The 17470-nt window shown below is 55.8% G+C and overlaps 1 protein-coding gene across 1 annotated transcript; it reads right to left on the bottom strand.

Annotated features, from left to right (window-relative positions):
* Window positions 1-137: 137 nt before the first annotated feature.
* Window positions 138-13472, bottom strand: CCDC9 (coiled-coil domain containing 9). Its single transcript, XM_086353312.1, has 15 exons — window positions 13398-13472; window positions 11656-11729; window positions 11424-11528; window positions 9600-9695; window positions 9179-9427; window positions 7444-7527; window positions 7173-7346; window positions 6446-6627; window positions 4251-4297; window positions 3996-4128; window positions 3455-3545; window positions 2958-3363; window positions 2542-2634; window positions 1463-1512; window positions 138-897 (listed from the first exon to the last, which is right to left on the bottom strand). Exons 2-15 carry the CDS (start codon window positions 11656-11658, stop codon window positions 880-882), a joined length of 1731 nt encoding a protein of 576 aa, XP_086209438.1. The 5' UTR covers window positions 11659-11729; window positions 13398-13472; the 3' UTR covers window positions 138-879.
* Window positions 13473-17470: the final 3998 nt, after the last annotated feature.

Here is a 17470-nt window from a genome sequence, read left to right as displayed (position 1 = left end):
CCAGCGTGGGCCCGCCCCCGCAGGGCGGGCCTCTTCCGCGCTCTAGTCCCGCCCCCTCCTCAGCCTCCGGCCAAACACTAGCAAGCTAAGGCTTAACCACAGCGTTCTGACCCCGCCCCAAGCATGCAATACCTCGCTTTTTCTCAAACGTTGGTCTCGGCCCAGCCGACTTCTACCAGGCTTCGGTGTTATACCGGCCCCGGAGCTTACCTCCGCTCTCTTCTTCTCCTCCCCACGCCCTACCCATTCCCTTTCGGAACTCAGACTTCTCCCCGGCATCTAGCTCCGCCGCTCCCTTGCCAAGCTCAAGCCTTTTAAGTCCTGCTCCAGTTGTAATGTGCCTTTAGCCAAGTTAAACGCTACTCCAGCATTCGATTTCGCCGTCTTCTCCCCCTACCCTCATCTATCTTCAATCCAGATTCCGCCTCTTTTCTCCTCCTCACTCCACTAGTTTGAGCGCCCCATTCTAAACCAAGCTCTCTGCTGCTGGCTGCGCCCCACACCAGCGTTAGGGATTCCCATCTAAATCTGCGCTGTGGTTCTACCTCACTTCCTAACACCTTTCCTTGCTTTAAACTCCATTAGAATGCGGGCCCCAAACACCCTAACCACGCCCCTCGCTGGACGCGCCTCTTCCTCCACATTTTCTGTGTTCAGGTCTAAATTCAGGCCCCGAAGCTCCAGCTCCGCCCCACAACCCAGCCACGCCCCCTCCCCGTCTCCTTCCCCACCACCCTCAATTTCTCCCTCTCTAAAACCATGGGGTCCAAAGTGGGCTTCGGGGAGGACAGAGCACAGCTCGGAGATCCAGACTAAGCCCCTCCTGCCGCCCCCTCCCCATCAAGGCGGGGAAGCGTCAGTCCCCTCCCAGCAGCGTCTTCAGGAATTCGGGGAGGCCTGTGGGAGGGGGGGAGGGAAGACGTATCAGGGGGGGTGGAGAAAGAGCGAGCCCCTTCCTCCCGCCTCTGTCGCCACGGACAAACCCACAAGCACAGCAACCCAGCCTGCCCCCGCCAGAAACACAGTTCAAAGGTTAGCGGAAGCACTGCGTTTAATAAGGACCGGTTCTGCGGCCGGGAAAATCAGGTCCGTCAAGAGTCACCGGTTATTAAGCCATGCCCCAGATGTAAGCTCCTGGAGGCGGAAAACGGCCCGGGAACTGGCACCTATACCCCCATGGCCTCCAAAAGTGGGTAACTCGGGGGTGTCTCAGACACCCTGGTGCCACGGCGCCCCCTATTTGTGAGACTGGACTATTGCCCTGGCCCCACCCGGTTCACTATCCCTGGCTCCTCCCCCCGCCCTTACATTTAACCCTCTCCTGGCTGGAGTGGCGGAAGCAGAGGGTAGAGGAGCGAGGCGGCGGAAGGTTAGTGCAGAGCGCGGAGGCCGCAGTCGGCGGGCGCGGTCAGCGGGCGGCCCCCGGTGGCGAAGCGGCCGCTACCACCTTGCAGAAACGCACCCTCTGGAAGTCGGCGATCTCTGCTGTCTCTTGGCCCTCGGGGTCCGCCTCTGCGAAGAGAAGGGGCGGTCACCTGAGGGCAACAGTAACCCCGCCCCCCACCGCCGGCCCCGAACACCCTAGCCCCGCCCCTCTGCCCCACCAACCCTGGCTGCCGCCCACCCTGCGTTAAGCGGTTTACGAGTCTCAGGCTCCTTTAATCCTCGGAGAGGATCTACGGAGACACACACCCCCCGCAACAGATCCCTGTTTACAATCGAATACATAATCTGAGAGCTAGATCGCAGTCACGTGACCCAAAGACAAAGCGCTTCGGATGCCCCGACCTCATCCGCCATCCTAAACTCTGTCCTCTCCCATCCCAGACTCACCCCACGGACATATGCCAACCTCTAGCAAGCCTGCCCTACAGGATCTACCTCCACTTCCCTTGCCCACCTTCTGAGTCCTAACCAGACCTTCCTTGGCTATGCCCCCAAATCCTAACCCCTACTCCTTGGGGAGGTCGGAGGTCCACAACCCGGCTTCCGCCTGGTGGAGGTGGAGACTGGGTTCTGCCTGTTGCTCCAGGTCCGCTAGACTCCACAATTTTTACCTCAATATGTTACGTATTTCTAATTTACCCCATTTACTAATTTACACCTCCAAACTGTAACCACACCCACAGCTAGATCCATTACTCCTCCCCGGTTCTTTTTGACCGATTTGTATTTCAAATCCTGCTCTGAGCTCCTATCAATTTAACCCACCCCCTTGTTTCTAGATTACTTTGCAGAACCCCTGGGGTAGCCCTCTACCTCCTAATCCCACCCTGGCTCCACCCCCTCACCCCCAAACACACTCAATTCCTAGTGGCTCCTCCGGGAGGTCCTCCCTATAGCTCCACCCCCTTGACCCTGGATTCGTTCCCACCCAGCAGCCTAGCCCCGCCCCCCTCGCCCCATCCCCGGGCCAGCAGCTACCCCACACCCATAATGGAGACGCATCCACTCCATTCTACTGCCCCCAAACCCTCCTCCCCTCAACCCAAGAGGAAGCGGAAGGAAAGCCACCTCCACCACCCCAGCCACTCCCCCAACCTGGAGCTGCCTCAGACCCCTCTTCTTCAGCTTTCTGGGTTCCTGGGGCGCTGGGCCCACTCTCCAAGGAGGCAGGGGCTGGCTGGTCACCTCCTGGGAAAGGGGGAGGCCCAATCAAGCCCATTCCCCTCCAAATACCACCCCCCCGCCCCCCCACCAAGACAAAGGCTCTGGGGGAGTGAGAGGGGGTTTAAGGACACACGTGGAAGTGTCATTTGAGGAAGTGATCTCTTTATTGGGGAGGGCACTCTGAATGGCTCAGGGCAGGGCAGGATCTGGGGGTGGGCCTTCTAGAGACAGGCATGGACTGTCCTCCCTAGCCACCAGGGCACACGGGGTCCCAGGGTCCTCCATGCACCCCTCGAGCACACACACAAGCAGCCAGCTTCATGCATTTTCAAACGGCCAGGCCTCACCCGGAGAGACAGCATCTGCCGGGTGGGTGGTCCGGGGAGAATTCAGCTCCATCTCTTCACCCCAGTCGGACACAGGCTGGTGGCCCCCGGGGGGCGAGAAGGGGCTGGAAGGCGTGGCAGGGGCCTGGGGGAGCGGCAGGGGCTCTTCCGGCCTGGTGGGCTCTTTGTCACCATGTTCCCTGGCGGGGCTCCCGCTGGGGCTCCCGCTGGGCTCAGCCTCCTGGGGTTGGTGATCTCCGGCTGGTTCTTCTTCCTCATCATCAGCCTCCTCTTCTTCCTCGATCTCCTCCTCCTCCTCCTCGTCATCCTCACTCACGTCTTCCCACTCCTCATCCTCCCCCTCATCCTCGCCCTCCTCGCCCTCATCCTCAGGAGGTCGATGGGCAGGGGCCGGGGTCTCAGGCAGCTGTGAGAACACAAGGCAGGTCAGGGAGAGGCTGCAGGCCCCAGGCACCCCCACACCGTGCTGCCTGCCGGGAGCTGACAGTCCGCCCTACCTGCGTGGGCACCTCCTTGGGGAGAGCAGGTTGCGGGGGCTCAGGAGCTGTGGACACGGCCTCCTTCATCTCCCAGCGGTCATCGTGGTCACTGGAGGGCACAGAGCAAAGGAATAAAACCCAGATGGACAGGAGGAAGGGGCTTCCCACACCAGGCTCGTCCCCAGACACGGAGCTGCAAAATTCAACAGGTGGAGAGAGCGGGTCTTCGGGATTTCCAGACAAGGAGCCGGCAGGCTAGAGCACCGAGGAGGAAACAGGGCGTGTGTCCCAGTGTCAGAGGTGACCAGGCAGAGAGGGGCCAGGCAGGCAGAAGAGATGGGTGGGAGGGCAGGAGGGGACAGATGAGGGTAAAGTGACAGCCAGGCCCCGACACCCCCGAAACCAAGTGCCTGACCCACAAGGAGACAAGTGCCTGAGAGACAGCTAGGGCCAAGAAAGGACAGAAATATCCCCAAAACCCACAGCCAGAGAACAAGCAGGGGTAGAGGCACACAGGCCCGCTAGGGTTGTGCACGTGCAAGGGGAAGGGGGCCCCCACCTGTAGGCACGGGGCGCCGCCTTAGGCTGGGGTCGGCTGCTCTTCTTCTTTCTGCGGCTGACCTCAGTTTTGTGCTGGGACAGGAACTCCCTGAAAGTGGGGGGCTTGGGGGGCCGGGCCCAAGCCTGGTCATCTGCAACAAAACCCAGGGGAAGTCAGGGGTGGAGGGCACAGTACAAGCTACCCCCACCCCACCCTGCCCCAACTCCCCCGGCCCAGCCAGCTGCCTCACCCCACCCAAGAACTCCCACTCACCATAGCGGTGGGATGGTTCCAGGGCCACAGCTGGGCCATCCTTGAACCTGGGTAAAGAGAAAGGGGTGAGCAGGCAGCTGGTGGCACAGGGAGAACAGGTAGGGCGGGAAGAGTCACCGGGGGAGGTGGGGGCCACGGTTAGAAATCAAGATCACAGACCACAAGGTCATCAACCGAATGGGGGAGCATGTCACTGATTAAAGCTCAGAATCAGGTGAAAGACAAAAGGCAGGTGTGACATGGTAGTACAAACGCAGAAAAATGGTCAGTATTTGACAGCAATTCCCCACCTCAACAAGAATGTGCAAGTTCAACATCGCCAGCTTCCTGTCCAGCCTCATCTAAATCTCTCTCTCTCACCTCCCAAGCTTAGCAAGTTCTCCTACCACAGAGCTCCTGCCGCATGACCTTTGCACGTGCTGCTTCTGGGGCTCGCTTCCTCCGATCTCTCCGGGGCCCGCTCCGTTACCTCCTTCAGGCCTCAACTCAGAGGCCTTCCTAACCTTTCCAATCACGTATTATTACATACACTGTGTTGCGTGCTAAGTTGCTTCAGTCGTGTCCAACTCTTTGCAACCCCATGGACTGCAGCCCACCAGGCTCCTCTGTCCATGGGATTCTCCAGGCAAGAATACTGGAGTGGGTTGCCATGCCCTCCTCCAGGGGGTCTTCCTGACCCAGGGACTGAATCCTCGTATCTTACATCTCCTGCATTGGCAGGCGGGTTCTTTACCACTAGTGCCACCTGGGAAGCCCAATTACATACATTATCTAGGTCTAAAACAGAAGCCTCCAAACCTCTCCATACTCTGCTTCATTATTCTTCAGCATGTGACATTAGCTCTATTCACTGCACAATTTGCTCTACTCAATGCAAACGTGAGACTTGATGCAGGCTGCTGTGGGGACGTAAGAGGACTTTCTCAGTCTTAAGCCCAAGAACATCTCCAAAAAGCTCACCTGCCTCCCCCTCAGAAACATCAGCTACGGTATCTGTGCAAAATGTTTCTCACGCTGGCAAAGGCTTAGCTCACAATCCAAAAATAAATGCTCCGACCCCCAGGCACACAGACAAGATCCTCTTTCTTTAGCCAACGCTGTGGCAAAGGATAGAGGATGATGTAAAAACGACAGCTGTCCATCTTAAGACTGCCGTTCAACAGCTCTTCCGGAATCTTCTCCGCCTTTGCTATGGCAGTTAGCCCTCCTGTGGATGATGCCTTTGCTTTGACTAATGGGATGTTTCCTGGGACCCGAAAAGCAACAGAGTCAGACCTGAGAATAATAATGCCACCAGGATAAGGTGCTTGGGTAGGTGGGGGACACAGTTAGAGGGATGAAGGGAGGATGCCAAGGGGCCATCGCTGTAATTCTTCATGCCCTCCCTGCATGAGAACTCACATCCGCACCCTTGGCTGTAGAACCACGGCAGTACTATCGAGCTGACAGTTTAATTTCCTGCCACAGCAAGGTGGGGTCTGCTGGCTAACAGAACGGGGAAGTGTCTCACTCTCCCTCCTGCACATCTGCCAATACTATGGCCAGTGCTTCCCCCAGTAGCCCCATCCCTCAGCGTGAACCCTAGAATGCACACATGCAGGGCAGAAGTGAGTTCAACCCCAGCTGGACCCACAGCTTCCAGTCCAGCCTCAATCAGCCCAACTTAGAAGACCGGTGAGCACAGGAAAAAGAAATGTTTCGGGACTTCCCTGGCGGTCCAGTGGTTAAGAATCCACCTTCCAGGGCAGAGGATCTGGGCTCAATCCCTGATCGGGCAAGCTAAGACCCTACAGGCCTTGGAGCAACTAAGCCTGCCTCCCGCAAGAGCTGAGCCCAGGCCCCCTGGCGCCTGCGGGTCACAGTGAAGAGCCTGCACACCATAACTGAGTCCCGACGCAGCCAATACATAAATAAACAAACGGTTGTAAAAAAGTATGGCTGAGTCCTTCTGCCGTTCACCTGAAACTATCACAACATCTGTTGTTACACTGGCGGCGATATCCCAATACAAAATGCTTTAGGTGTTTAAGAAAAAGAAACGCTTTCTGTGGCCCTGAGATTTGGCGATGGTTATGCAGTGTTACCCAGCTCGTGTTAACTGATACACACGATGAGAAACCCAAGAAAGGCCAAGGAGTCAGAAGTCAGCGCGAAGGCAGAGGAGCCCCACAGGGGTGGGCAGGGCGGAGACTCACATGCCATCCGTCTTCTCAGCATCCCACTCCCGCCGCCACTGGCCGGTGGGCTTGCGGTGCCTCTGCAGCCGCTCCTGGTCTATCTTCTCCCGCTCCTCCTTCCAGCGCAGATACTCAGACCGCTCTCGGCCAGTCATGGAGAGCGTCATGTCCCCGGCGCCGCCCAGGCCGGCCCGGCGGCCCTGCCCCAAGCAGATGGGCAGTCAGGGCTCCGCCCACCACTCTCGCCCCTGCACCCCTTTCCTGAGGCCTTCTAAGCTCCTGGGTAGAGCCCCTGGCTCAAGGTCATAGGAGGAGGAGGTGACAGGATGGAGATCAAAGCCGTATCTGCTCACGTGGCACCTCAGAGAGGCCACCCCAGATCCTTCTCTATTCTCCGTGCCCTCACCTGGCTGGGCTGGAGCCTTCTTCCCAACATTCAGCATTATCTGACATCTTATTACATGGCCACTGATTTAGCCCCAGCACCCTAAACAGTGCCTGGCCCTCGACCGGTACCCAGTAAACATCATTAACATTAGTAAGGAGGAAAATCACACCAAAACAGATCATAAAGCTACAAAAAGAAGGTAGTATGGCTCTGGGGCAACCATCAACTGGAGGGTAGCCTGAGCGTAGGGCTGCAGCCTCTTCCTACTCTGAGCCCCGCATTCAACACACATCCCTCCCCGTGGAACCCAGGGACCGGCTGCTGGGCAGCAGTCACGGCCCAGCCGCCCGCACCCACCTGCCGCTCCTGCTCGAGGCCGTAGCGCACCCGCTCAAAGTCAGGGCCCCCCCAGTTGCGCCCGTGCCGGCGGCTGCCTTCCCGGCGGTCCCGCTCAGGCTCCTCCAGGGGCCCACTGCGTCGCCGGGGGTCGTCCAGGAAGTTCCGCACCGGGTTGGGCTCCAGCACGCCTTCCTGCGGGCAGGCAGAGTTAGTTGGGGGTGGGGGTGTTGGAGCGCTCCCCCGACCCGGCGGCTCCGCCCCGCAGCCAGGGCGCGCCCGTGGCACTGACCCGCTGGTTGCGCTCGTACTCTGCAATCTTCTCCATCTCCTCGTTCATCTTCTCGATGTTCTGCTTCCGCCGCTCCTCCCACTCCTTGTTCGGGGGAGGAGGGGAGGACAGAGAGAGACACACACAGAGCATCAGAAAGAACCACTCAATCTGAGCCTTCGTCACCATCTGAGGCTCCCTCCTTAGACCTGTTATGCAAGGCAGCCCCTGGCTGGCACCTGGACACTGGCTCTCTGCACGTCCTGTCAACAGTTAACCAGTAAGCGGGGCTCCACGTGCCTAGACTTTTTCTGCAAACAATACAGTGTATGCTGAACACCCACTTTCCTTCTAGGGTCTGGAATTTGGGTGTGTACTAGGCAGAGGGGACCTATGTGACCAGCCTCGGATAAGAAGCCTGGGTACTAGCTCTCTAATGAGTCCCCAGTAGATGAACTTTGACATATGTTGTCAATGAAGAACAATTAAGTGCAGCCTATGTGTCTTTGGGCTTCCCTGGTAGCTCAGTGGTGAAGAATCTGCCTGCCAATGCAGGAGACACAGGTTTGATCCCTGGGTGGGGGGGGGAAGATCCCCTGGAGTAGGAAATGGCAACCCACTCCAGTATTCTTGCCTGGAAAATCCCATGAACAGAAGAGCCTGGTGGGCTACAGCCCACGGGGTCACAGAGGCAGACACAACTCAGTGACTAAACAACAATTTGTGTCTCCACTGGACGCAGACTCTTGGAAGCTAGTGCCTGGTATCCTCCAGACTCTGGCTCATGGGCCTTTTCCCTTTACTGATTTTGCTTTCTATCCTTTCCCTGTAATAAATCTCAGTTGTTAATCCTTCTGGCAAAATGCTGAACCTGGGAGAGGGGCTGGGGACCCCTGCAATGGCTGCCACAGTAACAACCTGACAGATGGCCAGGTGACCCCCACGATCCTCTCTCCTCCCTTTCTTAGGTCAATTTTCCCCCCCTAGGTGACAACAGAATTTTAGATGAGCATGTGCCCAAGATGCTGGGAACACTTGCATTTCCAAGACTCAGCATACAAGAGAGAAATAAACTTCCATTTGATTAACGCCATGGCACTTTGGCGTCTTTCTAAACATCCTTAAGCAACATACATTGAGCATTTAATCTGAGGGTTTCTATGCCTGATGTCACACGATGCTTATAAAAAACTTTAAACCTGATTTTCATTCCTATTTAAGAGTGAGAACTGGAATCTCCTAGAGGGGAAGTGAGCTGCCCAAGGACACGGAACTCATAGAAAGTTGTCCTCTAAATGACCAGGCTTGGCAACTTCCCACTCTGCTAATCTGCGTGGTGGGGTGCTGAGAGCAGGTACAGTAAGAACCTCACTGCTCCCTACCAACTAATTCAGAGAATGACAGAGAGAGAGCACATGTGCACACACACACGAATGAGCAAAGCACGCACGCTGGACAGAACCCACCAGATACCACCAAAAAGAGACAAAGGGTAGGGAAGGCAGATGACCAAGCACACAGCAGAGCACAAAATGGGAGACAGAAAGAGACAGGGACCACAGCGCTGGTCTGGGGGAGAGAAGAAGAAAGGGAGAGAGATGAAAAAGAGCCGGAGTGAGGGTCCAAAAAAGAAAACAGAGACAGTAAACGACGGATGAAGGAGAAAATCCATTTGTGAGCAGAACAGAAAGAGCAACAGGCAACACTGAGCCTTCCCAATGGACTTCAGGCAGACGTCAGCCCCCTCGGCTCCTACCTTGGATTTGCGGTCGGCAGTCGAGGCATCGCCACCTCCAGAGAGATGAGGGGACCCCCTGCCCCGACCCCTCCGGCTGCGGCCCCCAGCACCTCCCCGAGGCTGCTCCCCGGGACTGTCTTCCCAGCTGCGGGATGTCCGGCCCATGCCTGCCCGGCCTCCGTGCTGAGGGGGGATCCGGCCTCCCTTGCTGACCCCTGGAGGCCGAGGGGTCCCTGGAGACCTCCGGGAAGGACCCAGGTTCTTCTCCTGGAAAGGGGGGAGGGGGGAAAGGTCACTGGGGCAGGGAGACCAGGACACCACAGGCCCAGAGGGCGGCTGCCAGGGTCGAGGCCCCACAGGCCTGGGGCAGCAGGGAAGGCTCTTAGGTCTCACTCTCACCCTCCCGTCCTCAAGAGTCCCACCCTGGCGTGGAGCTCACCACTGCCACATTCTCCTTCTCCATCGAGCGGCTCTTCCGGGGACCTGTCACTGCTACTCCCTCCAGTTCAGCTTTCTTCCGATCCTCCTCAATCTCCTGGGAGATCAGAGATAGCGGCTATCAGGGGTCCTGTGTACCAGCCAGATTCCCACAGCCCCCTGAATAGCCCCAAGTCGGCCCCAGCGCAGACCTCTGTCTGGAGCTCTAGACAAGAAAGCTGGTCACTTCTTCCCTCTAAGCGAACCAGGCGGTGCCCCTGCTCAGACCCTCTGAGCCAAAGGCTCCCCCACAGCCAATGGGGCTTCACAGGGTGTGGTCTCGTTACCATCCCATCCTCATCTCCCACTCTCTCCTCTGGCTCACTGTGACCCTCTCACTGTACCTGGAACATACTAGGTTCAAACCTGCCTCAGGGCCTTTGCACCTGCTGTTCCCTTTGCTGGAAATGCCCCTTCTCCATAGATTCTCCAATCCCTCACCTCCTGCAGGTCTCTGCTCAAAGGTCTCCTTCTCAGGAAGGCCTACCCTGACCAGCTCGCCTGCCATTCTCCACACACCACCCGCCCCCTTCACATCATGACATTATGTCTATTTTGCTTCTTATCTGGTTCCTCCCCATAACAGAATCTACTCTGCGTCAGGGATATCTGTATTGTTCACTGATGTATACCCCAAGCCTGGAACACCGCCTGGCACACAACAGAGGCTCAACATCCTTTTTTTTTTTTTTTTTTAAATGAATGAATGCATGAAGAATGAATAAATGAAACCTACTCCTCCTCCTATCTCAGGGACAGCCCCAACACCTACTCTGACACCTGTGACAGGGACCTGGGCCTCATCCTGGATCCTCTCCCGCCACCGCCCATCAGTCACTGAGTCCCTCAGCCCTGTCCCAGGCCAGGCACCTCCTCTCCATATGGCCCCCACCCCTCGCCCCCGCCAAAGTCCCTGCCCCAGGTTCCTCCTTGTCTCCAGAGTCCTCTCCTCCCATCTACCACCACACAGCAACTAAAGGAGTCCTCCTACAAACCTATTCTGACCTGGCCCCACTTCTACTCAAAGCCCTCGATGGCTCCCCAGTGTCCTTAGGAAAAAGTCCAAACTCTTAGCCTTATGGCCTTCTGGGCCCTGTGTGGCTGGGCCCCAGAGGGTCTCTCCAGGTCAATATCCTCCATCTGACCCTCCAACTTTAAGCCCAAGTTTTTGCACAAACTGCCCCTCTGTGTGAAGTGTGTTCTGCTCTCCTTTTCAACTAGCTGGGACTTCCCTGGTGGTCTAGTGGTTAGGACCCCATGCTCCCCTTTCATGGGCCTGGATTCAGTCCCTGATCAGGGAACTAAGACTCCCCACAAAACATGCAGTGCAGCCAAAAAAAAAAAGACCGGCTAACATCTACTCACCTTTCAAGTCTCAGAATCCCCTCCTCCAGGAAGTCCTCCTTAATATCCCCCAGGCTGGGTGAAGAGCCCCACCTGGGCTCTCAAAGAACCCTGAGCTCCTCCATCCCAGGCTGGCCCACTCGCTCATCACTGACTGAAGCCATGGCTGGGCCCCTACTGGCCTGTGAGCCCTGGAAAGGCAGGCCCGGGGTCCCCTCCATCACCGCTGCCACCACAGTGCCACTGAGCAATGGGCCCTGGTGAATATTTGTGAACGAACAAACCAATGATGGAATGAAAGGAGGAATCCCAGGCTAAGGCCCTCGGCTTTTACCCTGACAGTGATGAGGAGTGATGAAAACGTTTTAAGGAAGGGAGAGGTGAGGGAAACTCACTGCGGGGAGGAGAGGGGATGGGGTCTCCCAGGGCGGGGCTAGGGCACCTGGTAGCGCCGGATGAGGGCCTCATTCTTCCGCCGAAGAGCCTCGATCCTCTTGTCCAGCTCAGCATCCTTCTCCTCCTTCGATTTCAGATCCAGTGCGGCTGACTGAGAGGGGCGGACAGATAAGAGGCTGGAAATCTCTACCCGCCCCAGGGTCTGTGGGCCGGGAACCTCTCCTCCCAAGCCCCCTGCCCCAAAGCTCAGATCTCAAACACCCCATTTTTCTTCTCACCATTCCACTGGCAGGGTGGGACCTGGGTCCCAGCAAACCTCCCCTGCAGAATCTGGACACAGCACTGGGGGCTCCTGAGGGCAGAGGGAACAGAAGGACTAAGGCCAATGGCTCCACTCAATCTGTCTCTTCCTGTCCCAGACTGGGGGCTCCTCAAATGTGCGCACACACACACACACACACACACACCACACACCCCTTCACTCCAAGGGACACACACACACAGACACACACCCTTCACTCCAAGGGACACATACATACACACACACACACACACACCCTTCACTCCAAGGGAATTCTCGCCCTCACTCCCAGTCCCTCTTCTCGAAGCCCCTCTTCTAGCCCACCCTCTACCAGGAAAAGTTTAGACTCAGTACTCTCCAGAGGATTTTGGACCCATCCATTCCTCTGTAAACAATGTAGTCACACACGCCCTGGGAAAGTTCTGGGCCCGCCCCACCACTTAGGGAAACACCCGACACTGCTCCCTTCAAAACGAAAATCCTAGTTCAGTCTCCACACCCCTGTGCCGGGAGTTTAAAACCCAGGCCTCTACCCCAAGAGAGCTTTAGGAAGAGCCTCTCCCACGACCTAAGCGAGAAAGCCCGACTCCCCACGCCCAACCTGGTGCTGCTCACATCCCGTTTAATAATCTACACCTAACTCTTCCCCCGGAATTTCAGTGACGTCTTACAACCCTACACTCGAAAAATAGTCCGAGCCCCATTCCTATTCGCTGCCCCTACCCTCAGGGATATTAAAGCCCCGCCGCCAGCACCCCAACAAAGATTCCTCCAACAGACCCAGGACCCCCTGGCGAGGCTTCCCGGGTCTGGTTCGGTCTCCCGGGTGAATACCCTCCCCGCCCAGGCGCAGACAAAACTGCCCCGCCCTCACGCGGCTTTCTAGGGAAAGGCTCCAGTCTCCACCCGGTCCAGAACGCCACAGCCCCGCCCCGAAGAGAGGCAAACTTTCCGGCCCCGCCTTTCCCGCCAAACCTCTGGCCCCGCCCACATTCGCGTCACTAATCCCACCCCCTTCCGGCGTCCGACCGCCCTGGCCAACTTCCTGGTCCCGCCCACAGGAGCCCCAGGCAGCAGCCTAAACCCGCCCCCTCCTCCTCGCCTTCTGGCACCGGTCCCGCCCCCGGCTCACCAGCCAACACTTTGGCCCCGCCTCCGATTTGCTGAGCCCAGCCTCTGGTCACGTCCCCTGGCTCCGCCCCCGCCCCGCACGTCAGTATCTGGCCCCGTACCCGGCGCCCCTAAATTCTGGCTCAGCGGCCCGGTTCCTGCGCAACTTTTTGGCTCCGCCCTACCGGCGCCTGGCCCCGCCCCGACCCTCGGGTCAGCCCCTGGCCCCGCCCCTGACTTCCAGGACGGACTTCCAGGACCCACTTCCAGAACACGCGAAACTTTCCGGCCCCGCTCCTAGTCCGCCGGGTACTATTTGGCCCCGCCCCCAGCCGCGGCATAACTTTTTTCGGGCCCGCCCCAGCTGCCCACCAAAGCTCCGCACGCGTCCGGAGCCCGGCCCACCCAGGCCCTGCCCCACCGACGGCCCGCCCCCTCAGCACCCTTCTAGCTTCCCATGTGGGCGTCCAGTCCCCGCCCCCCGCGGAGTACTCTGACCCCGCCCCGCGGGCGGCGGGCTACCCCGCCAGCGCCGGCGCCCGCTCCCCCCACGTGGGGCATCAGGCCCCGCCCTCTCCGGGCGCGCTCCCGGCCCCCTCCCCCGGTCACCTGTCCCGGAGACCCCGCGGCGTCCGCTACTCCGGCTCCGTCGGCCTCCGCGTCTGCAGCTCCCGGGCCACGCGCGTCACTTCCGGCCTGCACCACGTGAAGAAGGGAACTAAAGCGGGTTACTTCCGGTCTTGCAGGCCTGTTTCCGGGAGCCTTAAAGGCGCGGCGCTCCTCCTCTCCAACTCCCCCTCCTCCCAACCCCCCCTCCTCCCAACCCCCCCTCCTCCCAACCCCCCACGCCGGTGAAGCGGGAGTGGGCTGAGCGGGTGCACAGAGTGTTCTGCAAGCTTGTTCTACTGTCTTCTACCTGAATGACCTCATTCCAGGGAAAGGAAACACCATCCTCTCTCTGGTCTCTATTTGCGTCTCGTCTTTTTTGGTTCCTACAAGTAGTGCCAGGCGCTGGACTGACTTCTGAAAGCCTGACCTGCCAGCTTGTGCTGGGAGGTGGGCGGGGGTCCCCCACCCTCCTGCCAGTGAAACCTTATAGTTAGTTGTAGGAGCTCACAGTTTTCAATGGAAAGAATCTCTCCTTCATCCTCTGAATCAGCATTGAGTGCCAGCTCTGTACTGGGGGGATAGGGAAGTGGGGGTTAAGGTGATGAACAAGGCAGACCCCATCCCTGGACTCTTGAGGGAAGGCACAAGTCCATGTGAAATGACAGAAAACAGAACTGTGGGGATGTCTTGTGAGAGAGATGAGGATAGAGTGAGGGGGTGGCTGTCAAGGCAGGGGACACAGCCTGTGCAAAGGCCCTGTGGTGGGTGAACTGGTGCTTCTAGGGAACTGGAAGATGCTCAGAGGAGGATCTACTGGGTTTGGCTACAGAGTCAAGAGGGTTACATACATTAAACAAAGCTTAGACATAATTTATTGTTACAAGTGACGATAAATGCTATGGAACACCCTTACAGGAGGTGACGACAGTTGTAAGTGGGCAGACCAGATTTATTGAGATTGGTGATAAATTTAGTTTGTGGTCTAAAACATGGAAAGGGAAAATACCTGGCAACCCACTGCCCCTATATGGTTATCATTAACAGCCTTTCAGAGACCTTCTCTACACATACAATTTAATTCTGTTAAAATTCCCCAAGAATTCCCTGGTGGGCCAGTGGGTAGGACTGGGTGTTTTCACTGATGGGGCCCACGTTCAATCTCTGATCAGGAACTAAGATCCCACAAGCCTCGAGGCACAGCCACAGAAATAAATAGATAAATAAAAAATTTTCAAATACCATCCAAATCACTGCATCACCTGCTTCAGTTGTGCGTTCAATTGTCGCCTCTTCTTAGAGGTCTTCCTTGAAACCACTCGTTTGAAAATTTCAAAATCTCTCATCCTTTTCTCTTTCAATTTTATTTCTCCATCTTACTGTTTACCCTCTAGACTACCATGTTTCACTTTATTGTCTTCTTGTTCAGTCTCTAAGTCATGTCCGACTCTTTGCAACTCCATGGACTGCAGCACCCCAGGTTTCCCTGTCCTTCACTATCTCCTGGAGTTTGCTGAAACTCATATCTATTGAATCACTGATGGCATCCAGCTATCTCATCCTCAGTCATCTTCTTCTCCTTCTGCCTTCAATCTTATCCAGCATCAGGGTTTTTTCCAATGAGTCAGTTCCTCGCATCAGGTGGCCAAAGAGTTGGAGCTTCAGCTTCAGCATCAGTCCTTCCAGTAAATACTGAAGGTTGATTTCCTATAGGATTGACTGTTTACTGACTTTTTTCTCGACTATATGGTCTGTGTTATGTCTCCAGTACCTCCAACAGTGCTTCATACATAAGAGTCTCTCAAAATCTATTTGTTTAATAAATGAGTGATTTTGGGGGCAGGGGGTTGAAATTTAGGTCCCCGACCAGGAACTGAACCCAACCCTTGGCAGTGAGATCGAGGAGTCCTCACCACTGGACCACCAGGGAAGTCCCTGACTGAATCTTGGCTAGTACTATTATTTTCTTCCTTGTTTATGAAACAGAACGTATGCACTGAAATTCTATACCTTGAAGTTAGCCATGGATGGTTGACTGCCTTTTAAACTGCCACGTGAAATTCTGTCCTACAGATGAGCCGTAATTTAGTCCAACTGGTCTCGTGGATGTTCGAGTTGTTTCCAACTGGGGAGGTTGCCAACAATGCGGCACTGAATTTCTATAGGCACATAGCTTGATGTGATCACATGATCTGTGATCTTGTTCAAAAAAGGGCTCCTAATGTCATGATTAAGGCTGTTGACTCTGAAGCCAGAAGATCTGGCTCTGAATCCTGGCTCTGTCATTTACCAACTGTGTGATCTTGGGCAACACGCATAGGAAACTTCTCTGGCCTTCATCTTCTCCATCTGTAAACGGAGATCATAACACCATCCTACTGTTTGTTGTGCAGAATTCAATGGATTCATGAATTAATAGACACCCAGTGCTTGGCCTGAAATATTGTAAGTTCTCAATAAATGGAAACCATTCTTCTGTCTTCTAGGAAAGCAGATTGCTGAATCACAGGTTAATTCCCATTTTTATTTTCCAGGGGAAAAAAGAATGAAAAGAGGTGGACCCAGGGTTTGTAGAGCCTGAAGTTTATACCAGTTGGAAACCCTCCTGAAAAAAAAGGAGTAGGAAATTCCCTGGTGGTCCAGTGGTTAGGGCTTGGCGCTTTCACTGCTGGGGGCAGGGTTCGATCCCTGATCAGCGAATTAAGATCCCACAGCCTTAAAAAAAATGTACAAGACCTCAAGGGCACCTCCCAGGGTGTTGGGCGAAGCTGTGGAAAGGGGGGACCCGGAGGCTTGCACTTCCTCCGTTTCACAGGAAAGCCACCTCTGATGGTGGCCACTCAGGAAAGGCCTAGTGCTCACTTCCACTTTTCCAGGCAGGACAGTGGTGCACGGTCCCTTGGCAGCCTCACGGACAGGAGTATTCTCACTCATTGATCTTTGCCAATATCACAGCCAAAGAGTCTGTCTCAGTGTAGTTTGGCCACTCTCTGATTGAAAAGCGAGACTTCAGGCTTCCTTGGTGGCTCCATGATAACGAATCCGCCTGCCAGCGCCGGACACACAGGTTTGATCCCTGATCCCGGAAGATCCCACACACCTCTGAGCAACTAAGCCGGTGAACCACAACTCCTGAAGCCCACGAGCCCTGGAGCCCGTGCTCCGCAACAAGAGCAGCCACTGCAATGAGAAGCCCGCGCACCGCATCTAAAGAGTAGCCTCCGCTCACTGCAACTGAAGCAAAGCCCACGCAGCAATGAGGTCCCAGCACAGCCAAAAATTAATTATTTTTCAAAAGGGAAACTGAGCACTTTTGGTATGTCTACTGGGGATGAGAAGATGAGATGTAAGAGTGAGCCAGACCTTGAGAATCCCTCCTTGAGAAACTCAGCATCTTCACCAGAACTCCAGGCAATGAAGGGAATTCTTTATCATCTCCACTTTACAGAGGAGAGCACAGAGGCCCAGTGAGAAGAACTCAAAGGTCCACAAAGCTTCCAGTGCCTGGGTCGCTGCCTGAAGCAAAGCCACGGGTTCAGGCCCCACATGGTCTTGATCCCTTTGCCCCACCCAGCCAGTCAAAGAGGTGAGCATTCTCACTCCCATTTTATATTTTTATTAAATAAAATTTTTATTTAGTTTTATTTCTTTTGACTGCACTGCTGGGGTTTGTGGGATCTGAGCTCCATAGCTAGGGCTCGAACCCACGCCCCCTGCTGTAGAAGCTCAGAGTCTTAACCACTGGACCATTAGAGACATCTCTATTTTTTTTTCTTTTAATTTTTAATTGAAGTATAGTTGATTTACAATGTTGTGTTAGTTTCAGGTGAGCAAAGTGATTCCGTTGTGTATATATGTTGATATAAAGTGGATGTCCCTGGTGGCTCAGATTGGTAAAGAATCCATCTCCAATGCAGGAGACCCAAGTTCGATCCCTGGGGCAGGAAGATTCCTTGGAGAAGGCAATGGCAACCCACTCCAGTATTCTAGCCTGGAGAATCCCATGAACACAGGAGCCCGGTGGGCTGCAGTCCATGGGGTCGTACAGAGGTGGAGACGACTAAAGCAACCTAGCA

This window comes from Bos grunniens, chromosome 18 (genome assembly GCF_055505025.1).
Source record: "Bos grunniens cultivar Pamir isolate PY7600 chromosome 18, Bosgru_T2T1.0, whole genome shotgun sequence".
In the NCBI taxonomy this organism is placed as follows: Eukaryota; Metazoa; Chordata; class Mammalia; order Artiodactyla; family Bovidae; genus Bos; species Bos grunniens.
Note: the sequence above shows the minus strand (reverse complement) of the source record. Positions and strands in the feature narration are given on the sequence as shown.

Excerpts from the sequence above, each read along its gene's own strand:
- CCDC9 (XM_086353312.1), bottom strand. Across the intron at positions 4,129-4,250 it reads GGAACCATCCCACCGCTATG|ATGACCAGGCTTGGGCCCGG; the intron begins GTGAGTGGGAGT and ends GTTTTGTTGCAG. Across the intron at positions 3,546-3,995 it reads GCGGCGCCCCGTGCCTACAG|TGACCACGATGACCGCTGGG; the intron begins GTGGGGGCCCCC and ends TGTGCCCTCCAG.